This window comes from Centruroides sculpturatus, unplaced genomic scaffold (assembly GCF_000671375.1).
Source record: "Centruroides sculpturatus isolate CEXI.00-Female unplaced genomic scaffold, Cexi_2.0 scaffold406, whole genome shotgun sequence".
Taxonomy (NCBI): Eukaryota; Metazoa; Arthropoda; class Arachnida; order Scorpiones; family Buthidae; genus Centruroides; species Centruroides sculpturatus.
The window spans coordinates 561,507-587,372 of record NW_019384754.1 but is presented as its reverse complement, the minus strand read 5'-3'; the positions used below and the strand labels follow the sequence as shown (position 1 = coordinate 587,372).

The 25,866-nt window shown below is 30.0% G+C and overlaps 2 protein-coding genes across 2 annotated transcripts in view; both read left to right on the top strand.

The window, feature by feature from the left end:
* The window catches only part of LOC111628664, a 35,492-nt gene extending 28,771 nt beyond the window's left edge, over window positions 1-6,721 (top strand). Inside the window, exons 4-5 of the mRNA XM_023372491.1 lie at window positions 48-146; window positions 6,255-6,721. Of these exons, the coding sequence (XP_023228259.1) occupies window positions 48-146; window positions 6,255-6,356 (201 nt within the window). The 3' untranslated portion in view covers window positions 6,357-6,721. The remainder of the gene's footprint in view (window positions 1-47; window positions 147-6,254) is intronic.
* A 5,121-nt stretch (window positions 6,722-11,842) lies between these two features.
* LOC111628663 overlaps window positions 11,843-25,866 on the top strand; it is a 39,829-nt gene continuing 25,805 nt past the window's right edge. Inside the window, exons 1-2 of the mRNA XM_023372489.1 lie at window positions 11,843-12,457; window positions 12,558-12,600. Coding sequence (XP_023228257.1) covers window positions 12,592-12,600 — 9 coding nt within the window. The 5' untranslated portion in view covers window positions 11,843-12,457; window positions 12,558-12,591. The remainder of the gene's footprint in view (window positions 12,458-12,557; window positions 12,601-25,866) is intronic.

The following is a 25,866-nucleotide window of genomic DNA, read 5'->3' as shown; positions in this document are numbered from 1 at the left end:
AGAAAAATTATCTAAATACTTTTTTTTTATTTCATCAAATAATTTAGGTATATTTTATGAATATCGTGTGGTCTTGTCACAAATACTTGAAACTTCAACAACAGCTGGCAAGTTCAGTTGATGCATATCTTGAAACTGATGTTGAGGTAAATTTTAGCTAATAATTTTTATTCTTGATTCACAACACATTTTTAATAAGTGTCAACTAGATTAGTTTATTTGGTGAATATGTTTGNTAGGATATTTATTTTTTTATTTTTATTACTTTTACAAAATACTATATTCTAATGCAGTTTTGTCCTTTACTCTTTACTAGGATAAGTCAATGTTTTATATTTAATCAAATATAATGTTTAAATAACTTAGAAAAATCATCTAAATACTTTTTTTATTTTATTTCACCAAATAATTTAGGTATATTTCATGAATATCGTGTGGTCTTGTCGCAAATACTTGACACTTCAACTGTCAAGTTCAGTTGATGCATATCTTGAAACTGAGGTTGAGGTAAATTTTAGCTAATAATTTTTATTCTTGATTCACAACACATTTTTAATAAGTGTCAACTAGATTAGTTTATTTGGTGAATATGTTTGACAATATTGTAAATATTTTAACTATTTTAGATTACATAGCATAATAATTAATAGTAGAAAGTATTGATTAAATTTTATATTATTACTAGTTTACACATTATTTCATTATACTTTATAACATTGTAATGTCATTGTTCTGTAAGCATTTTATATATGTTTTATATTAAATATTAGAAATATTAACAATATTATGTATTTGGATTAGAATATTTTAAATTATGATCGATTATATCTATCTAAATTATGATTATAAAATCATGTATTTTGTTTAGTGCTTACAATAGAGTGGCATTTTGATTTTCACAATTTTTCACATAAGTATAAATCTAGAAACTAGACTATTTCTGACATCAGTTTTTTTCACAAAAGAAGGAAATTAAACATTCAGAATATTACAAAGCAATTGAATAAGATGTTTTTTATTGCATAATTTGTAATGCAGAAGTACTTGTGAAAGTGCTGTGTACATTTGAAATGTGCAGAATACATTTTTATCATTATATTTAGAAAATAATGTCAAAAACAGACATAATGGTTTTCATATTACAATTTCTAAGTTTTAAATCTACTTTATTAAACTAAGTTTTTTAAATTAATTAAAAAGTTATTATTTTGATATATCTAATGAAAGACGAAACAATTCTATTAAAAATTATATCAATAGAGTTACAGATTGAAAAATATAATTCATTATCCATATTTAATATATATCACATGCAAATTTAAAAGAATGCAAGTTACATAATTCAATTTTAAAACATTTGAATTTCATGCACTCATTTGTAATTGGATGACAAAGTGATAGATTTTACATAAACTGTACATATGCAAAAACGATTCACTGCACAAACAGCGGAAGCAGACTATAGATCATTTGAAATAATTGCACTTGCAATCATGCAAACAAACTACAAATTTTATAAGACACTTATTTAGTCTTGAAAATGGTCAAATTGCAAAATATGCAGTAAAAATCATAAATGCAAATTTTATATGTATTATTGTACAACCTTAATTTGATCTACTTGAACCCAAATTGTGTTTATATTGAGATTTCCATATCATAGCATTTAATCATCATAGTCATAATATAGCACCATTCTATATTACAGCATTTAAAACATGTACATTTGCATACAAATCTGGTCCTTAGTTATAATTTAAATATTTCTATGCCATTTAAATTCTTATCAGAAAATAATACCATAAATACTGAGAAATTCTTTGTTTTCCAGTGAGATTTTTTTTTTCCACTCTTATTTTTCTAGAAAACAGGTTTATTCAGAAACCTGAAAAATATTTTTGAACATCCAATTCTATTTACATTTCTTAAATTTCTTAGTTTTGCGTAAAGAAAACTAAATTACAAAATATGTTATATTATAATTCATAATATAGATGACTCTATAAATAAAAGCCTGTTCCATGTTTATACATAAAATGCATAAGAACTGACCTAATAATACAAAATTTAAAAAACAGTTTTATTTAATTAATTGTATATTCAATGTTATTACCAAAATACTAAATAAATACAAAATATTAAATGGCAACAGTGATTTGCCATTTAATATTTTAAGACAAAGTTTGCCCAAACTGGGACCATCATTTATTAGTTCTGTGTTTCAGACAATACAGTTCCAGCAACCGACCTTCCTTTTTAAGCTACTAGCTGCCAAAAATGCTGAAAAGTCCTTAAAAAACACAAAATTTTCCAATTAAAAAATATAAAATTTTTCTAAAAAAGGAGCTGGTGACATACGAATGTCTTCTTGATCCATCTAACCTTTTTGGGGTGTTTCAGCTTTTTATCCACTAAAAGTAAGCACTGGAGAATGTTGATTAGAATAGCTTCCCCCTGATGACAATACTTTACAATTATGATTCTTAATTATTTTCTTCCAATGGTTCTTTTAATTTAATATTTTAAGACAAAGTTTGTCCAAACTGGGACCATCATTTATTAGTTCTGTGTTTCAGACAATACAATTTTTAGCGTTTTTGGCGGCTAGTAGCCTAAAAAGGAAGGTCAGTTGCCGGAATTGTATTGTCTAAAACACAGAACTAATAAATGATGGTCTTAGTTTGGTTGAACTTTGTCTTAAAATATTAAATTAAAAGAACCATTGGACGAAAAGAATTAAGAGTGATTTGCCATGTTATGAGAAAATTTTTAATTTATTTTTCATAAAAGGATCTTAATATGATGCTAAATAATCTGATAGTGTTTTATAAATTTTATTTTTATCTTCAAATTTTTTTTCAAAAAATATCATAAACATGAAAAAAAGATGATTATAAGTTGGAGCAATGTTGGGACAGTATGGTGAGTGAGCCACAACTTTTTAATAAAAATTCTTGAGTTTCTTAGTCCTACTTAACTAGAATGTGGTCTTACATTATTGTGATGGAATAAGACATTTTTTATTTACTAATGTTAGAATCTTTTTATCTAGTTTTTATTGAGTAATTTAGTTACATACAGTAAATATGTCCAGTTTTAGTTTCTTAAAGGGCTAGAACACACAGACGGATATTTTTATACACAAAATTTAGGCATCGTATTTTGCACCAGCACACACAGACAACTATTTGTTGTGGAAATTTGCCTTATTACTTATGTGGAAATTTCACTTATTAACCTAATATTTCTTGTTTATATATACATGTGTATGTATGTACAGTACACATTAAAATACAGTATTAAGATATTGGGATAATATTAAAACTTATATAAATTAAATTTGACTAATATGTCAATATTTAGAAGATAAAATTTGTTTTGAAATAAAATTTTATACTAAACTTTTTATAACTTGCTNTGAAATGTGCAGAATACATTTTTATCATTATATTTAGAAAATAATGACAAAAACAGACATAATGGTTTTTATATTACATTTTCTAAGTTTTAAATCTACTTTATTAAACTAAGTTTTTTAAATTAATTAAAAAGTTATTATTTTGATATATCTAATGAAAGACGAAACAATTCTATTAAAAATTATATCAATAGAGTTACAGATTGAAAAATATAATTCATTATCCATATTTAATATATATCACATGCAAATTTAAAAGAATGCAAGTTACATAGTTCAATTTTAAAACATTTGAATTTCATGCACTCACTTGTAATTGGATGACAAAGTGATAGATTTTACATAAACTGTACATATGCAAAAAAGATTCACTGCACAAACAGCGGAAGCAGACTATAGATCATTTGAAATAATTGCACATGCAATCATGCAAACAAACTACAAATTTTATAAAGCACTTATTTAGTCTTGAAAATGGTCAAATCTGCAAAATATGCAGTAAAAATCATAAATGCATATTTTATATGTATTATTGTACTGTACAACCTTAATTTGATCTACTTGAACCCAAATTGTGTTTATATTGAGATTTCCATATCATAGCATTTAATCATCATAGTCATAATATAGCACCATTCTATATTACAGCATTTAAAACATGTACATTTGCATACAAATCTGGTCCTTAGTTATAATTTAAATATTTCTATGCCATTTAAATTCTTATCAGAAAATAATACCATAAATACTGAGAAATTCTTTGTTTTCCAGTGAGATGTTTTTTTTTTCACTTTTCTTTTATTTTTCTAGAAAACAGGTTTATTCAGAAATCTGAAAAATATTTTTGAACATCCAATTCTATTTACATTTCTTAAATTTCTTAGTTTTGCGTAAAGAAAACTAAATTACAAAATATGTTATATTATAATTCATAATATAGATGACTCTATAAATAAAAGCCTATTCCATGTTTACATATAAAATGCATAAGGACTGACTTAATAATACAAAATTTAAAAGACAGTTTCATTTAATTAATTATATATTCAATGCTATTACCAACAGTGATTTGCCATTTAATATTTTAAGACAAAGTTTGTCCAAACTGGGACCACCATTTATTAGTTCTGTGTTTCAGACAATACAGTTCTGGCGACTGATCTTCCTTTTTAAGCTACTAACTGCCAAAAATGCTAAAAAGTCCTTAAAAAACACAAAATTTTCCAATTAAAAAATATAAAATTTTTCTAAAATAGGAACTGGTGACATACGAATGTCTTCTTGATCCATCTAACCTTTTTGGGGTGTTTCAGCTTTTTATCCACTAAAAGTAAGCGCTGGAGAATGTTGTGGAAAATGGTAAGACCTATTGGTCTCACTAATTGTGAGTTAGGTGGATTACCACGTGGGGGAAGAGAGACAAAGAAACCAGTTGGAAATACATTTATAGAAATATGACCAAATATATATATTTATACAAATATAACGACGGTTCACAAGATACAATTATAACAACAGTTCACAAGATACAAATTTGCACAAAGAAACAAATTCTCACCGTTACAATATTCTAGTCCTAGCGGTTACACTCATTGTAATACAATCTAATTCAGGAACACACCAAAAAGCAAGTCCACACTTGAAGGAGCACTTCCACCTTTGCTGACTCCTCTCTGTCTCCACAGGGTAAGACCCCGCTTTCTTCCGCCGATGTCCTTAAATACCCCCCTTCTACCTTTCCCGGGTTGCCAACCCTCTTTCTCCACAGCTGAAAAGTAGCCAAAAAGGCAAACAAAAAAAAAAAAATACGAACATGTGTAAGGCAGAAGGTTGCAACCACACAATGTAGATTAGAATAGCTTCTCCCTGGTGACGATACTTTACGATTATGATTCTTAATTCTTTTCTTCCAATGGTTCTTTTAATTTAATATTTTAAGACAAAGTTTGCCCAAACTGGGACCATCATTTATTAGTTCTGTGTTTCAGACAATACAATTTTTAGTGTTTTTGGCGGCTAGTAGCCTAAAAAGGAAGGTTGGTCGCCGGAATTGTATTGTCTGAAACACAGAACTAATAAATGATGGTCCCAGTTTGGGTGAACTTTGTCTTAAAATATTAAATTAAAAGAACCATCGGACGAAAAGAATTAAGAGTGATTTGTCATGTTATGAGTAAATTTTTAATTGATTTTTCATAAAAGGATCTTAATATGATGCTAAATAATCTGATAGTGTTTTATAAATTTTATTTTTATCTTCAAATTTTTTTTCAAAAAATATCATAAACATGAAAAAAAGATGATTATAAGTTGGAGCAATGTTGGGACAGTATGGTGAGTGAGCCACAATTTTTTAATAAAAATTCTTGAGTTTCTTAGTCCTACTTAACTAGAATGTGGTCTTACATTATTGTGATGGAATAAGACATTTTTTATTTACTAATGTTAGAATCTTTTTATCTAGTTTTTATTGAGTAATTTAGTTACATACAGTAAACATGTCCAGTTTTAGTTTCTTAAAGGGCTAGAACACACAGACGGATATTTTTATACACAAAATTTAGGCATCGTATTTTGCACCAGCACACACAGACAACTATTTGTTGTGGAAATTTGCCTTATTACTTATGTGGAAATTTCACTTATTAACCTAATATTTCTTGTTTATATATACATGTGTATGTATGTACAGTACACATTAAAATACAGTATTAAGATATTGGGATAATATTAAAACTTATATAAATTAAATTTGACTAATATGTCAATATTTAGAAGATAAAATTTGTTTTGAAATAAAATTTTATACTAAACTTTTTATAACTTGCTTTTTCAGGCTCTATTACCTCCCGACTATATTACTGCTACAAAAATGCCACCCCATATTCCAGTATATATTCCACCATCATATACTGCAGCTTCAAATAATCAGTCTTAATCATCAAATATTTTATTTTATCTTACATTTTATTATGTATTAGCCATATTCCTGTAAAAATAATCAAAATGGCTTTTTTTCTGGTCATTGTGCAACACAAATATATTTTAGTAATGATTTAGAGGAGATTGTTTTATTATATAGTATGAGTTTAAATCATAATAATAATAATCAATAAATATCTTCTCTCATCAATATCAAAATTTTATTGATTTAAAACTATATAGACGGGAGTAATAGGTTTATATTTGGAATGTAGAAAATATTGTAAATATTAAAAATAAATTGTGTAACATCAATTTTATTATTTTGTTGTTAAGTTAATTTAAATTTATATATTATAAAAAACACAGTGTTGATAAGATTTAATACTTTTTAAGTATAGATGATGATGATGATGATTAATATTTCATTGTGCATAAAAAATAATTTTATTTTAAGTTGTTTAATATTTGTAATCATTTAAATTTATCTTAAATTAAGGATTGTTACTCTAATTTTAATTGCAATATTTCTTGGAACCAGAATAAACATTTTAAAGTTTTATCTTTTAAAAATAGTTTTGCATTTTTGTTTTAAAAAATTTCTTATGAAGGTAATTGAAATGCTTTACAAAATTACATGTGCATATTGAATTATACATTTTTAATGAAAATGTTCTGCTTCATTTTATGTAAACATTTATTCTCTTAAATTGAAAATTTAATTAAACAGAGTAAGAAAAACAAACTATATCAAATAAAAAATTTTATTCTTAAATTATATCACAATCAACAGTTTTATTTTATTTTTTATATGTAACATAATCTCAAAAAAAATGTTCACATACTTTTACAATAATTAGTTTATTGATTTAATAAACACTTCTATTAGCTTAAACGTAAAAATTTGTAAAAAAAATTTAGTTACAACACTTTGCAGTTCTCAAAAACCCCGGAATATTTTTAAAATATTAACAAATGCTGAAAAGATGGCAAAAAAAGCTATTGTTTAATATGTGAACAATAATAATCACATACACAGAACCAATTTACGGTGTGGTACGACGAAAAATAACGAAAAAGAAACGTTTTTGAACCCTTCTGGGCTCTTCATCAGGTTCCTACAGTTTTAGCTCGTAAATTCGAATAACGAATGTCGTTCAAATAAGTTCGATCTTGAGTTTGAATCATTCTTTTAAAATTATATGACGCGCATGCGAGCCAAGTCTGCCTACTCGGATATAACGGGCGGCTAAATCGTGTTGTGAATCAACTCTTGCCAGGCCATCGACAAAAGCATCTCCTCTTTAAAATTTATGCACGTAGTTTCGATAGAGGCTTTAAAGATGTGCATCGCCTCTAACCATTTGAGATTATCATTGGGAGGTGCACCTAGGAGGAGATTGGCCCGAGTAAAGTCGGCAACTATTTACGGGTCCATTACGTACGTTGCAAGGGCCGTGTTGGTTCTCCCGTGACGAATATTGGCCTGATGTTCTTGCATTCTGATGCCTACGGACCTTTTAGTAGAGCCTATATATACTAAATCCCTATTGAATCTGTTGTCTCTCAAAGGGACACTATAGACTCCGGGTCTTCTGCTGGGGTTAGGAGGGTCCTTCTTATTATTTAAGATGTTAAAAATGGTGGGACACCTCCTGTACGCAATACTTATTTGGTGCTTCCTGGCGATCTTAGCATATATAGATCTTAGGTATGGGTTATAGGTGATGGGGATATGTTCTATGTCTTCCAGTTGGTTATCATTGTGTTGGTCCACAAGCCATGCGCTGTCTGCATATATCCGGCTATAATGCTGTACCATCTTATGTATAACTTTGCTATACCCATGTTCTGTGGCTACTTGCTGTATAGACGCTAGCCTGAATGTTAGAAGAATGTGTGAAGGCTCTTCTGATTAAGGCTTTAAATGCCGCAGTCTTGTAGGGAACTGGATCGCATGATCCCACTGGGATGTACGACGACATAGATCCTGGTTTATGATAAACCGCAGTGCTGATGCCATCGTTTTCTAACATAATATTTATATCTAGGAAATGGACCTCGGTGGGGTCAGATTGTTCTAATTCTAGCGTCAACCCATATGGGTTATTATTAAAAGAATCTACTAAGGCTGTTATATCAGGCACAATTTTCCAAAAAATAATAATGTCGTCAATATATCTGCTATATAGTGCGGTGTTAGGGAGGAATATTTTTTGTCGTACCACACTGTAAATTGGTTCTGTGTATGTGATTATTATTGAGGTGTAGTGAGTAGTTTGTTTTGTGAACAATAATTTTGTTTCTTGTTTTAATAGGCAAAAAAAATGTTCAAATCTTCACTTAATGGTGTGTATAGCCACTTTTAGCCTACAGTACCTCACTAATTCTTTGAGGCATGCTGTCAGTTAATTTTAGACAGCTATCTTATTTTTTCCAAACTATCTCAGCTCTTTCCAATAGTTCATGAATGCTGCTAGCTGGATTAGGAAAATCATTTAAGGCACATGTTTGAATTGGTCCACAGATTTTCAATTGGATATAAATCTGGGGAATGAGGGGCCAATCCATAAGTTTAATATTCAACTGCTGAAGCAAGGCTTTAGTGCATTTAGCCATATGTTTAGTTATGATCATTATCCTGTTGAAAAATAATACTTTTTTGTTTTAGTTTATACAATTGTAATGTATTCACCAAGTCATGCTTCAAAATATCACAATGTAACTGGGAATCCATTCTACCATCAATTCAACCAAGATTTCCAGGTCTGTATGCAGTTATACAACTCCATATCATTAATGTACCCTCAATGTTTTATAATAGGTATCACATGATAAAACTGTAACTATGATTTTTATTTTTTCAACACCATTTGCATTCATCACTCCCTAAATGGTTAATTTTTATTTCATTTGAGAAAATTACACATTTCCAATCATCCACTGTCCATTTTTATATTTCTTTGTAAATTTAGGTTCCCTGTGTTTATATACAACTTAAATGTGATGTATTGGAGTCCTGGATGTACAGTACATATTGTGTTTTGCCCAATGCATTTTTGTGACATTTCCATTCCCTTTTAACCTCACCTGATACATGACAGAGTAACCAAACTCTAAACTCTGGGAGAAAGCATAAATTTAAATTTTGAGTGGTTCACCTAATGAAGAGCTATGGTGTAAATAAATTTTAAAACTGAATAAAACAAATTTGACAATTATAAAAAAAAAAAAAATACCACACTGCCCTTATAAGTGATGCCATGCAGTGGTCAATAAAACTATCCTGAAATGTTCATTTTTAGTCAGTACAATGATAGAATGATCAAGTGTCATAATTTGTATTAATGTACTTAAATTTCTCTTGCTAGGAAAACCGTGTTCTGAAGAGCTCTTTACCAAAGTCTTTGGATAAACTCGGCCACTTGGTACAAAATTGAGCTTTAAGTGATTTGTATGCTTAAGAATTAAAAATTGGGTTATTAAGACAAGGTGTCATCATATTCTATTTCTAGTCATGAACTATCATCCTCTAAGAATGAATTCAAGCCATCGTCATATGTATCAACTCCACTATACATTGAAATTTTACTTCTGTACCAGTCAGCATCTTGATTAGTAAGAGTTGTTAAATAACCTAGTAAAAAAGTCCTGCAACAAGTTGCATAACTTTCCCAGCTGTTATAATATCTTAATTAAAAAATAAATTTTATATTATTAAACATAAATAAATGTGTGGGGGCACCATTATTTATAAGATTTTGTTATAAAAATTTTTTATATTTTTAGTTATTATAAAAAGGCAAAAGACTTAATTTTGAGGGTAGAGATGAATTTTATAAAAAAGTTGTAAATGTTAATAATGAGTAAAATCTTCATTAATTTCAACCCTTCTTGAGATATGTTCCATGATCTTCTTGACCTTTAACCACCAAAATTTAATAGCATTGATACTCCTAAGATACAAATCTCCCTGCAAAATTTCAGAAATTTTTTACAAAAATCATGAGAATTATTAAGCTTCAAATTGGGTGAACAAAGTCATGCCCCCCCACACACCATATACATCCATATAGTTAAAACCTCAAATATTTTTTTTTTTTTTTTTGCATTTCTTGACCTTTCAATGTTCCCCGAGTTCAAAAATGTTCTAATGTCCTGAGTAAACATGTTCCAATAGTTTCTCTTTGATGTATAACAGAGCCAGGAAAGTAAGAGCATATTTTGCCATCTTCTAAACATGATAAACATTCAGATGCAAGCCAAACTATAGGCACCTCCACGAACAGCACAGTGCAGGAGGTGGAGCAATGACAATTTGCTCACATGAAATGATGTTCCTGCAAGTTCTTTATTAGTAACAACTTTTTTCTGCAACTGCTGCTCTTAATCCATTACATTTCAACATATTCCTGTTTGAGCACTAATATTTAATTCATGATGTTATTTTTTAACATCAATTACAATTTCAGTTTTTGTTATTCTTCTCATAATATTCTGCTCTTGAACTGTATCTAGAGCTCTTGGCTGACTAGGTAATGGTTTTTTGCCATAGAGCATATTCTCTTGATGTATTTTAGACACAGTTCCTACCTTGACACCAATATGTGAGGCAATTTCTGACTGATAATCTTTGTTTAACAAGAGCAATAATATCTTGCTTCTGTTAAACAGAAAGTTTTCTTTCTCACAATTAATTCTAATCTGGAAACAAGTGTTACTGTAAATTGGTTCTGTGTATGTGATTATTATTGAGGTGTAGTGAGTAGTTTGTTTTGTGAACAATAATTTTGTTCCTGTTTTAATAGGCAAAAAAAATGTTCAAATCTTCACTTAATGGTGTGTATAGCCACTTTTAGCCTACAGTACCTCACTAATTCTTTGAGGCATGCTGTCAGTTAATTTTAGACAGCTATCTTATTTTTTCCAAACTATCTCAGCTCTTTCCAATAGTTCATGAATGCTGCTAGCTGGATTAGGAAAATCATTTAAGGCACATGTTTGAATTGGTCCACAGATTTTCAATTGGATATAAATCTGGGGAATGAGGGGCCNTGATTTTTCCGTTTTATATGAATTCCATGTTGTATGAGTCACTTAGATTTTACAAATACGTGAGCCATTCACAGCCCAGCATACGTATTTGTAAAATCTAAGTGACTCGTACAACATGGAATTATCTACAGTGTTATAGGGGGGTCTACTGTATTTGTATCAAACTTAACATTTCAAATTTGATGATATTACACATGAAAAATTAACTTTTTGAAATATTTTCAAGTTTTTCAAATATTTTAAATCAATTTTTTCTGTTGGAAGATAATATATAAATTATTGAAATTTTATTTAAATATCACATCAATATTTTACAAGAGAATGATGATAATGTAAGAATATTAATTAATATACATTATCCTTGAAATAAAAATTATAAATTATTGAGTATTGAATAAGAATTATGTTTTTATAGAGTTGCTATAGATTTTATGACAATTATATTTATATTTAAATGTAATAATGCAACTACAAATTATAGTATTGCTCAATTTCATAAAGTAGAAACAGTTTTATTACAAATCACAATAAATTAGTTAAAATAAATCAAAGTGAATGAACATATGGTTTAGAGATCTGATAAATGGATGCTTCAGAATATTGATATTTGAACTGATAAAGCAAAAGTTATACATCATAATATTGAATATATTCACGAATTTGATTTCATTTTAAATAACATACATCTTTTATTCACTGTTGCTTTAATTATTTCTGTACATAAAAAATGTTATACTCTAATTAATATAAGTTACTGTTACATACATTATACACAAGAATAAAAATTGAAATCTTCAATAGTAACAATAATATACTTGAAAATATATTATACCTAAATAAAAATCTACTTTTTAATAATAGTCTAGAAGAGGAAGGTGGAGTCTGGTGCAATGAATTATCAGACTATTGTTGTTATAGCAACCAATATTGATTCACTATGTTTAACACAAATAGTATGGGTGCTTCACACCTACTTATACCTTATTTCAACAGATCACCTATAATTTTCAGAGTGAATATTTAATTTCTAGTCAATTTTCAAAGTATCAATTATTAATTTTGGTATAAAAGTTTATAAATATTTTTCTAGTTAAATATTTTCAGTTATACATTAAATCACTAATTATTAATATGAATGTTTAAAATTTAAATTTTTAATTAGTACTGCATATAATTGCTGACGGTGGTATATTTCCATGCTTAATGTAAGTTTCCAAATTATTTCTGTATTATTCTTAGTTTATATTTTCAAATATATAAAAATTTAAAATATTAATTATTTTATTATTATTTTATATGTAATGAATAAATAATGTAGTCTTTTAAGTTATACAATATCAGTTATTAATTATATATAACATTCCAATATAGAATAATACCAGAGAAACCTTAGATAACATTAGAGAAGCAATTAACAATTATTAAACAGTCATAATTTAATTAATAATTTATTATTTTAGCAATTTATGTTATTATGTTGGTTTTATTTATTCTATACATTTTTTGTATTTTTCTGAAATAAAAAAAGAAACACACGTTATCAAACTTCAACACATTTTAACAACTGAGAAGGCTTTTAATCCAGTTTGATGGATCTATTTCAATGGCTTACTTCATATTCAAATTAAAAGACAAATGCATTTGAATACAAGAGTGATTTAAAATTTAAATAAGAACATAAAAGAACTTATAACAATTATTTGTTCAACTACAAAATTTTAGAATCATAAAGGATGAAGTAAAATACAAAAACTATATGCAATATTATTTACAAAGTATATAAGACTAAAAATAAACTTACAACTAATGAGAATGAGGGTCAAACTTTCAAGATTACAGTCCATACAAAAATTTCTAGGTGGTAGATAACAGTCCATACAAAAATTTCTAGGTGGTAGATAACAGTCCATATCATGGAAATTAATGCATTCATGATTCAAATAGTTTTGTGTTTTACATTTACTCCATCCCCTACAGTTTTAAAATCTGGAGTTGAATGAGTATTTATTATAAGTTATTTTATGTTCTTGTTTAAATTTTGAATCACCCATGTATTGAATACTTTTGTCTTTTTATTTGAATATATTGTAAGCAACTGAAGCATGTCCATTAAACTGGATTTAAAATATTACTAGTTATTAATTTGTGCTGGAAATGTCCTCAATTCCCCTAGTTGTTTGTTATTTATTGTGTATTTTTCTGAAAAGATAAGGAATAAATTGACTTATACACTTGTTAAAATAAATTTCTTTTCTAACAATACCATTATATATAGGCTATATATTATATATATAATATTCTTTTTATAAACAACCAAAAATTTCAAAAAAATATAGTATAGCTAATCAAAATTTATGCACATATAGAATAATGAAAAATTTTATATTCTTGAAGTTTTTTCAATATTTCATGTTAATATAATATTCATTGACATTCTATATTGTGCACATAAATTTGGTATACAGATATCTACATATTTTGTATTTAAGACAAATATTGAAAATAGTAGTCACAGAATTTAGCCTACATTAGTATTTTTAAATAATATGAAGTTCAGTCATCATAAAATGATGTTAATAAGTTTTTGAAAAATATATTATAATTTTACATCGATAAATTATATATAAATATAGTTTAATTTATAGAAATCTTATTTTTGTTTTGTGTGTGAAGGATATTGTTCTAAAGCAGTGTTTTTCAATCTGTGGGTCGCGACCCCAGGGGGGTCGCAAAGCCTTACGCGGGGGGGTCGCGTGTAAAAGAAAAAGACAAGTGTTTGTAGGTCCTACACTACAATAAAAAAAAACCTACAATTTCAGAAGGCTATATTTGTTTATTTTACAGTATAATTGGTTTTTCGATCGATACTTAGGTCTCAACGGAAAGAAAATTAAATACGTAGTTTTTAAAATCACTGATATAGTTTTAATATAGCCCTGGGGGGTCGCCAGAAGTTTTTAAGTTGCAAAGCGGTCGCTTATTCAAGAAGGTTGAAAAACACTGTTCTAAAGGATATATCCATGGAGTTTTGTCATTTCGTGCATTGCATTTGCGATGCGGTGTTATTTGTGAATGTGTATTAATGTTATAATTTTTATCATCATAAACTAGCAAATATAAATTTATTTTATTTTTTATGGCTTCTTTGACTATTGAAATAAATATTTGTCTTGTTCTTCTTTTCAATATAATAAGTTAGATAATAGTATGAATCAAATATTCCAGTAAATCGATAATTTAATGAAAAACGGAAAAAAGATTTTCACATAGGATTATCTTATATATATAGTTTTGAAAAACCTGAATACAAGTGATTTTTGTCTGATGAACGGAGCGTAAAACTATGTATATTATATTTAAGATAAGAATTTCACATATAGCAACTTTCAGAGTTCTAATATATAAACTTAAAAAAAGGCGGTTTTTAAGAAATTTCTATTGTGATTTATGCATATTAAATTTTCATAATATACTAAGTTATCACATCATTTTGTATTCATTTTGAACTTAGTACTGCGAAATTATAAATGTAATTTTAAAATGTAGACAGTCAAAATATTAAAGACACGTTTGAAATATACATACAACTGTTAGCTATAATTTTAGGAAAAAAAATTTATAATACATATACATCTGATAGAACATTTAAAGACAAAATTCCTTATAACATTATTTACCATGATTTATTATTATTTAAATAAAATTAATTAAAGTTTAATCTTTAAAACAAGGAAACAACGATTCTTTAACGTATTTAATCAGTCGAGAACAAATTCAAGCTTCTTTCAAGCAGTCAAATCTTTTATTTGAATAGTTTTCGGGAAATTTGTCCCATTATAATAGCAACTTAAATTCTGAGTGTAGGTTTCTATAAGTGGAACGAATGTACCAAGAACTCTTTAAATAAAAGATTTGACTTTTTGAAAGAATTTTGAATTTGTTCTTGATTGATTGATTGATTGATTGATTAAATTTTAATATTTATCGCTTAGCTTCCAGAACTGAAAAAATCAAATTGTTCAAATTATAGTTTCTAATAGAATTTATCGCAATTTAAGATGGCCCATAAATTGATGACAAAATGACAGTTCGAAAGATTAATGACAAAAGTTTGATAATTTTAGAGTACAAATTTATTTATTTATTTTCACAAAAAACAGGAAAAGTCCCGAAAGACAAATGATATCGGCCCACCCAAACAAACAAGTATGCATGAAAAATAAACTACATAGTTTAAAAAGTAAAATACAAATTATAATAATAATAATAAATTGTAAAGCTTTTTTACATTTTAGTTTAAAACTAGATAGATTTATAATACGTCGTCAAAATTATTTAAATTGTGAAAAATACGATAAAAGAAAGGCTATTGAGATAAGCTCAGCCGAAAGAAAGGAGTAAAGACACAAGTTCAGAGACGTAGATTTCTGAGAGTTATTCTCAAAGTAAGTCAATCGGAATAAACGAAACCATTAAAAAATTTGTAATATTACATGCGATCAAAATATTTAATACGCTCGAATGGTGAAAAAGCCAGTCTAATCCTAACAATGCTAGAATTCTGATTGTAAGGTAAGTTGCATAATTTATTAAGAGATAGACAAATTTCATCCAGAGCTCTAGCAATCTTGTCTGAAAAAGATGATGTTGCTATAGTCAAAATGGGCATTCTATAATTAAAACAAGACTGAAAATTAGTAAAGAAAAGACTGAAAATTCACTTTTAGAAAAGACGGGCTTATAAAAACGCCATAAAATTTCGCGCCTGATGGTTTGAGAATTTTGAGAATATATAGTAAATTATAAATAAATGTGTTGTTGTATGACTAAACCTTAGTCTTAATTCTATAATAACTAACTTAAATAAAATTTATTTTCATATTAATATTGGATAAAGTACTATGATAAATACAATAATTTAAGTGTATAGCTTCCCTCTTGTTCGGCTCACTCATCCCCTCCCCCACTTTTCAATTTAATTTAATTTTTTAAATACGTAGGAATAACATATCTTCATCAACAGAAGACAAAAATTCAAAATTCTTAACAAAAAATTTGTTTTTATTGTTATAATATGAATTTATATAATTAATGGAAATAAGTCTATTTTGTAAATTAATTTTCTATTCAGTCATTTAAATAAGATGCAAGATATTCAATAATTTCAGATTTAAAATTAACAAGTAATAATAATCTTATTGTATTTAATGAAGACATGTTATTACAAGAGAATAACAAATCTGTACAGTATATAATAATTGTTATTTTATTGTTTTTAGGTTTAATTTATTTAGTATTAATTTAGTTTTAGTTTTTATCATTATTTTTAATAATTTTTATTTATTTATTATTATTTATTTAATTTTAAATTAATATCCCTGCATTTTTTGAACCCTTAATTTTCCCTTTCTTTTACGACGTAACTATAGAAATTGTTTGTGTTGTTTCGCACAAAAGATAAACAAATTTAAATTTATTTTAGTAAGTTTTGTTTTACAAATTTTCTCGCTTTTTAAATTTAAAAAAAAAAAATTTAATTATAAACGAGTTAACATTGAACTATCGAGCTACCAAATGAGATTAACATGAAAATAACAAACAGGAGAAACAAATAATAAGATGAAAATAAACATTTAAAGTAACAAATTAACATTAACCAATCACAGTGGTTAACAAATAATTTAATATTTACTTATCGAGCTAGAAAAACTAAATCATAAGGTTAGAAGACACTTATTGATTTTTAAAGTTGTCTATAAATTATTCACATATTCTTTTTTATACTCTTGTAAAGGTCTTGAAAGAATGAGTATGCAGTTCAACGTCGCATTTTATCTTCGAAAACTAAATTTTTACATTTTAAAGCACAAATTTCCTAATCACCATGATTTATTATTCGTGTAAGGCATATTTCTTTCGTTATCTTAATGATCCATAACCTATCAATCTATATGAAATTCATTTTTGAGTAAAAACTAATTTCAGTTATTTTTTTTCCATATTGTTATAAAATTTTAAGTTAAACGCAATGTTTAATTTCCCCCTTCATGTAATCGATATATTAGAAATAACAGTACATTGTTAATAATAAGATTTATAGGAAAAATATTCTAAAATTAGCTTTTTAACTTTAAAAAAAAAAATCTTTGTCGAGAGTTGTCGCAAACTACGGCATGTATCTGTATAAAATTATAATCAGTTTAAAAAGTAAAATAAAAAGAAAAATTTCAAATACAGGCTTGTACAGTACAGTGGTACGTTATCCTATGGGCAAAAAGGAGCAATTGCCTGGGATTCCCATCAACAGGGGAGCCCAAACCAATCTTTTATAAGAAAATATTTCCCAAAAAATTCCCTCAAAGATAAATGTCTGAAGTCAACACTGTACAGTACATCGGGTTCCCCTAATTCGAATCTGCCCTATTAAAGCTATAACACACCACTGGGCCTGTAGGCTATACACGATTTTCTACATAAAATGTCAAAAATATACCTTGTAAATTAATTTAAAAATTATTTATGATATTATTATTATTAGGATTCGAAAAATATTATTTTTCATATAGCCATAAAAATCTGATCATAACGAACAAATTCCTCGCGTGATAACAATCATTTGGATCAGGCCTATACATTGACATCAAGTAGCATATACTGATAAAGGGGTTATTTGTAGTGAAACTGTTTTTCGATTTTGTTAATGTGTTCCATAACCTTTAACATATAAAATTCAATAGTTTACTTTAATAAAAGGTAAATAAAGAGAATTTTAAAAAAGACTTTAAATTATATTATAACTTCATACTTTAAATTTTCCAAAAATTTTCAGTATTATGAACAATCAAAAAAAGTTTTTGATTAGTAGGCAATGGCGCGTTATAGCTTCATGGGCGTCCAAGCAAATTTGAATTAGGAGGCCCCACGTACAGTGTTGACTTCAGACATTTTTCTTCGGGGATTTTTTGGATGAAAATATTTTCTTATAAATATAAGTTCGCCGACTTCCGGGGGGAATCGTTAATCCCGCGTCAGAATGATCTAGGGTCGATCGCGCGTGGGTGTGGTGGAGGAGACACAGATGACAAGAATCTCACAAAAACCCGTTTATTTTATACATAAAATTAAACTTACACCTAGGAACTAGAATTATCTAGATACAGTCGACTGTTTGGACGTCGAGGATGTTTATCTCTCGTCACTCGGAGATGGGCCCCGGGGCTGCGGCCGGTAAGGAGACTTGTCGGGAGGTGTCGGCGGCACGGCTCTTTCGATGGACACTTGTGCGGACTCTGCGTCTTCTGTGCGTCGACACACACAGAGAGTTTTCGCTCCGGACTTTCTGGAGTGCAAGTACTCAGTAGCACAGTTTACGGAAGAAGTCCCTCTGTCCTTGAAGATCGGGGATTATATCAATCTCCGTTCTCTAATTTGTTTTCTGATTGGCTCCTTCGTCTGTTTCCAAGCGAAAAACGATTCCTTTTCGAGTCACGAGAAAGATCCGCCTTGAAGAATCTACTTGACATTATTTTTTATTCTGGCTGCAAAATGTTGATGGAACTTTGAAACTTGCGCTCATATTTTCCACCATTGTTGTCTAGTCTGTGACGTTTTTGAAATTTAACGACACGACGCGATGTCTTTTTTCGTTATTAATCTTTCCTCTTTTCAAAATTTCTATGTTCTAATTATGTGCATATGAGCGACTTTTCAAAGGTCCATCTCTACTGGAGGTCGTTTGTTTACAATTATTAATTAATCATTTAAAATTATTACATTCTGTTTACATCAATAAAGTTTTTTTTTTCTCTCGTCGCGGTTTCATATGACTAACAAAACTAATTCGATCTTTGATCGGTTTTTAACAATAGACGATTTTTTTCTAGTTTCTGTTTTAATAAATGTCTAATAATAAATATTTAATTTCAACTCATTTTTGGGGCTTCACATAAAAGATAGGTTTTGGGCCTCCTGTTGGTAGGGGTTCCAGGCAATTGCCTTTTTGCCCTTAGAATAACGCTCCACTGTTAGTAGGATAGTAGTATACAATATCAGTAATCATTAAAAATCTTTTCAATTTAGGAAAACCGAATACTAAAATGCATTCGATCAATTCGAATGTACTGTAGGCCTATATTATATCGCTAAATTAGTAACATTATGACAGTTATGTATGGGTGTGACCGATTTTTATACATAAATTAGTTTCATAAAAAAATAGCACAGAATATAAGCATAATATCTCATTCTTACTAAATACACGTCATTGTTAATATATTTGATTTATTTGTTTCAAAAAAAATTTTATTTCTTTTATTTTTAAAATAAATAAATAAAATACTCTAATACTTAATTGAATTTTTCATAAATATGTAGACTTTTTCATTGTTTACGAAGAGGCAATTTTGTTATGTATTCAAAATATATTTGTGTGATCTTTGATGATGATTTTAAAGTTTGAAAGATCAATGATCCCGCTAAGCACCACCGTCGGTTTATGCCTGTTTAATAGGCATAATCATCATCATATCAAAATAATAAGTTTTATTAATGTTATTTTAAACACACGACTATACTAAGTAGGCTTAGTTATTCGCCGACTCTATTAAATATTGATTTTTTTTTTCAATAGAAGAATAAAACTGTCAAGTTTGCATTTCTATTCAATATAGTGTACAGTACTCTCGGTAATCCGGCCATTCTTTTCACAGAGGAATTCCGGATTACTTAGTGTATAGGACTAAAGGCAATGAATGACATGGCCTGTTGCCCTTCTTTTTGGAGCTTATTTTTTATTTTATTTTATTTTTTTGTGAAATTATGTGCAGGAATACAGTAATTGCAACTTTAATTCTTTATTCAGAGTATTGTTACAAGTTTACTATATGTATTTTAAAAAGTAATTAACATAAATCAGAGAAAAATATTTTAATGGGATATGCCGGTTACAAGGGCCTGCTGTACAGTATTCTGTTACTTCTCATTCATAAGAAATTCTTCGATAATCATTTCCCCTATTATTTTATTATAAGATTTAAATAAATTATTCGTTCCAGGGATTATATTTTGCAATTCTTTTACAATTAAATAAAAACATGGATAATGTAAATATTATTACATCATAATCAAGGTGTTTCAGTCTTACAAGTGTCAACAAGTTTTTTTATCGCGTCGATAAAATATTTTACATTGTAAAAAATTGTTTGAATAGCGCGGGAATAAAAATAACGTGTTCTTAAATGTTCTATGGTTTTCGCCGTTACAAGTTTCGAGATGATGCGTGTTTATGCAAAATAAATAATTTATTTTTTCTTACTTTTGTTAAAATAAATATTAACAGAAGCAGTTTGTCAATAGTTTCTGATGCCTGGCTTTCTTCAACCAACAAGACGCCAGCCAAACTCATAGCCTCAGCTCACAAGTGGTGCCGAGTGTGTGTTTGCGTCCAGTCAATGGGCTGGCCACGTGGAATTTTCCGGGTTTTGTTCACGTTTGTAACAAATGGGCCAGTTTTCCCATAGAAAGTCCTCTCGGGAAGAACCCCCCTCGACAGATCGCGTTGCCGTAAACAGATAAACCAAATCAAGCTCGTAGCCGATCAGAGAAAAGCAATTAATTACAATTATTATTGCATTGCATGAAATGTTTCTCAACTACAATTTATGCTATCAAAATGTAGTAGCTGAGTTTTGAAAATGTAATTGACACTTCAGAAATAATTTGAGATATGAAGGTTTTAGGAGAAAATTATTTGAGATAAACATGGAAAATATATTGAATTTAGGCTGAAAATTCAGGGGAAAAATAAATTTTGAAATGGGCATTAGAAACCCAATACAGTTGAACCTGTGTGTTTACATTTATATATATATATATATCAATTATTTTTAAATTAATTAAAAGTGATGTATGGTACAGTATATGATTTTGGTGTTGAGTCACTATATGTAATTGAAACTCCGATTGAGTTAAACTAAAATATTCGTGTTTATTAAGATAATATTTAAAGGACAATGAGTTTTGTGCAATCATCGACGATGGTTTAGTGGTTAATTAAGTTTGGACATAATCTAGCTTTTATTATATATTTACTATTTGCGACTCTCCGCTCTGTAGGACTAAGAGGATTTTTAATTGTGTCCATCATGGATTCGGCCACAGGCAGACATGACCGAACCCATGAGAGCATCCGGACAAAATCTTAGTTGAAATATATAAGTCAAACAAGTAGGATTGGCGTTTTCTCATTTCTCGGCTGTTATATATAATGGGGAAAGTATGGTTTTATTTGGTTTGTTTGCGTTATGGCAACGCAACACTTGAGCGATCTGCCTAGAGGGGATGTCTTCCGGGAGGTCTTTTTAAGGGAAACTGGCTCATATTTAGGCGTTACAGACGTGGAGAATACCCGGAAAATTTCACGTGGCCAGCCCGTCCGAGCGAGGCGCGAACCGATGACCGAACTCCCAGTGTTCAGGGTACGAAGACACCTTGGTCACTGCCAGTGGCGTACCGGGGGTGTCAGCCGGCCGGGGCGGAGGAAAATTTCGGTCCCCGCCTTATTTAGGTACAGTATTTCAATTTAAAAGACCAAAATTGAGTTTTGTCAACAGAACAAGCAATGAAAAATTCGGCGGTAGTGACTATCGTAGGCGCGATGCAAGTATAGATTAGGATGTTTCAAATTCTTACAAGATATTATTATTATTTATTGTGAAATTTTGCCGCCCCTAAAAGGTAATTTTGCCGCCCTCTAAAAAGTGCCGCCCGGGGAGGCCGCCCCTGCTGCCCCCACTACGGTACTCCACTGGCCACTGGTGGACCAGGAAAGTACGGCAATCGGTCAAAAAATAACTCTCGAGATTTTTACATTTTTGGATTTTTTAAAGCTCTTTCCGTCCTGTGGGCACTAACGAGGGCTCTTTTAGTAAGCCCACAGGCCTGAAAGAGTCGGCCAGGTCCACAGATGGGGCAGCTGGATGGTGAGGGACGAAGCCGACATATCCAGTCGGAAAATTTTTGGACTCTGGACCTTGAAACGCCGAGAAAAGCAAAAGATTCGGGATTTTTTTTTTCTGAATGTTTGGATGTTAGTGTGTTTGTATGGAGGGACACGATTTTGTTCACCCTCTTTGAAGCTTAATAACGCGTGCTTTTTGTGGAAAATTTCTGAAATTTTGCAGGGAGGTTTGTGTATTAGAGGTTGATGCTAGGCCGGAAGGCCGAGCTGGTAAGGTGGCAGCCTACGCTTTGGGGGACCCAGGTTCGAATCGGGACTGGTCGAAAAATCCCCAGGAATTTTTTGGAGGGATCCGTTAGGATATATCGGGCCCCGTCCTCACCACCCGGCGCCCCATTGTGGGCGTAGCATAACCCATAATGGGCATACTAAAAAGAGGCCCTCTTAGTGCCCACAGGGCTGAAAGAGTTGAAAAAAAAAAAGGTAGATACTATTAAATTTTGGTGGTTAAAGGTGGACGTGGTTGGGAGATAAAGATGGATCGTATGTCATATCTAGAGTAGGGTCGGACTAATGACAATTTTACTCGTTATTAGCATTTGCAATTTTTTTTTTTATAAAACCCATTCCTATCCTCAAAATTAAGCTTATTGCCATTTTATAATAATTAAAAATATAAATTTTAAAAAATAAATTATTATAACAGATGGCGCCACACATGAGTTTTAAAAGTTGCCTGAAAAGTTAAACAAGTTGCTGGGCCCCCACCAGTGGGCGAGTGGTCTCCGTTGCCGCTCATCGTAGTGGTGACCAGACCCTAAAGACTGGGAGGTTCGTCGTGGGTTCGCGCCACGGTCGGACAGGCTGGCTGCTTGGAGTTTTCCGGGTTTTCTCCTTGCCAATAACGACTGAATAGGAGGCCAGTTCCCCATAAAAAGTCCTCCCGGAAGGCATTTATTTCCCGCGCGTACGTATGGCTGTTCGATACAGCCTGCTAATCGGTCGCCTAGCGATCATACACATACACAAGTCTACTCGGAAAAAGAGCCTACATTGAGCTAAAATCTCCATATAAACACCATCGAAGAAGAAGAAAGAAACAAGTTGCTGGATTTTTTAAAAATTATATTCGAATAATAATTTAATTAAAATTATATCTAATTAAACCAAAATAATGTAATTTCCATACTTTTTGATATTGCATTCCATTTAAAATTTAATTTATACTGTATTCTAAATTCGAATCTTATAATATTGATGAAAGATGAATCCCGAAAACATAGAAGAGGATATTGAATATGGATGCAAACTTGCTAGAAAAATGAAAAACCTTGAAAATTAATGATAAAAAAAAATTATATTGAATGTGTTAAAAGCCGATTGGATTCCTCCAACACAAAGAGATTTTGTGTACTGGGAAGATCTTTACAAAACCGGAATCATTTTCGGAACTGGATTAGCCCTGCTTTCTCTCACTTATTACTCAATCATAAGTGTTATTGCCTATTTATCTTTGATCAGTATGATGATGGGAATGGTTTCATATTTAACTCAATTCGAAGAAGATTCATTTGGAAATTGTTTTAATATGGATATATTGTCATCAGACCAGATTCATTAGTACATGGATATCTTGGTAGAATACGCTAATGAATATTTGAAGAGTTTGCAGAGACTTTTCTTAATGGAAAATGGTAATGGATTCATTCAAATTCGGATTAATCCTCTTTTGTATGACTTACATCGGTTCCTGGTTCAATGGAATGACCCTGCTTAATATGGCTTACGTATCATTCTTTACTCTTCCGAAATTATACGAAACTTATCAGGATCAAATCGATTTGTCCGTTGAATATTTGCAAATTCATATAAACAACCTCTCTTCCTCAATAAAATACTAACTTTCTCAAGGAATCAAAGAGGATTAAAACATTTATTTTAATGCTCTTTTCTTTTGGCATTAAAATTTATTTCCAAATTCTTGTAATTCATTTATAGAAGAATTGAAAATTATCTGACTATTTTTGTTCTTGTTGTTTTTCGTTAAATTAAAGCTATTATGTAAGGTTAACTCTGGTGTATATTGGGCCTAAAATCCGACTTCTGATGCCAGTGTAAGGTTTGCCGACGTTGAGGGGGAAAAAGTCTATCTCACGTCAGAATGAGCCTAAGGGAAACCGCGTATGTGGGCGGTGGCGAAGGAGGCAAATGATGAACAAGTGTTTTACAAAATAAAACCCGTTTATTTGTTCGAATTCATGCTTACATCGATAATGGACAATTCCAAAATCTCGGTGCTCCTGGGAATGGCGAAAGTTCGTGTGATGGGTCGCAGTTCGGGCGGACGAGAAAGATATCTGGACGAAGCAGAAGTTCGTTGTTACGTTGCGGCGTCCTCGGTGATCGGCGGATGCACAGCACAATTTTTCACCTATCAAAAATCCCTCTATTTTTTGTTCGAAAAGGTTTATCTCGGCCAACATTTTATAGACATGCGAGTTAAAGATCTACCTGTTTATGAGCGCTCGTGTTAGAGTTTGTCTTCCGCTAAGACCTTAACAGATAGTTGACACATACTCGAATCGTTCCGAATCTCGTTGTTTACATCTCGTGTCGCGCAAGAATTTCACGGTTTACTCGAGTTCGAACCTCGTCTGGGAACCCACAATTATAGAAATGTCTCTTTCTCTGGTGTCTGATTAATGGTTATGGTAAAATTTATTAACTGTAATTATTGAAGATATTAGAGCAATATCTTCAATAATTACAGTTAATAAATTTTACCGTAACCATTAATCCATCTCTAGATAAAATACTTAGCTAAAAATTGTCACAACACTTTTTTCTATCATGAGGAAAATAGAGATGGTGACATCAGAAATAGACGAATCATCACGAATTTTTGAACAAATGAGCGAAGCATCCCTTTAGGTCATATGGTTAAAGTTGTAAAAGTATCAGCCTGCTGATCTGTGGACTATGTTAAAATCTGGATCGGCTCTTTAGAAATTTCATGTGCAATTTGCCTGATATGTTGGAGATATTCCACGTTATACGACCTTTCTCATTGTAGATCTAGTGCAGGGCTTTCCAACAGGATTGGTACCCTTTAAATGAGCAGACCATAACAGTTACAATCCAACTGGGACACATTTCAGAATCAGTGAAAATGGGCTCTAAAACTGATTGAACTTTGATTATTATTTATTGAACTATAAATTGGTAATATATTGATGTGTTGATAAAATTGCTCTATTCAAAGATTGATTCTACAATCAAATATTGAAAAACAGGCAAAATGGCACAGTCTAGACTCTTAAGTTCTTTGGCCAGCCCATGAGATGTCATTATCTTTCAAAATTGTTTCTAGACTGATGTCATTGTGAAACTGAGGAGCCAAGTGAATGATGCTATATTGCCCCACCTAGGAAGATGTTGAGGAATTCTTCATCATAATGCTTAAAGGGTCCAGTTTTTAAACTTTGTGGAAAATTTCATTCTGTAAAGAAAATGC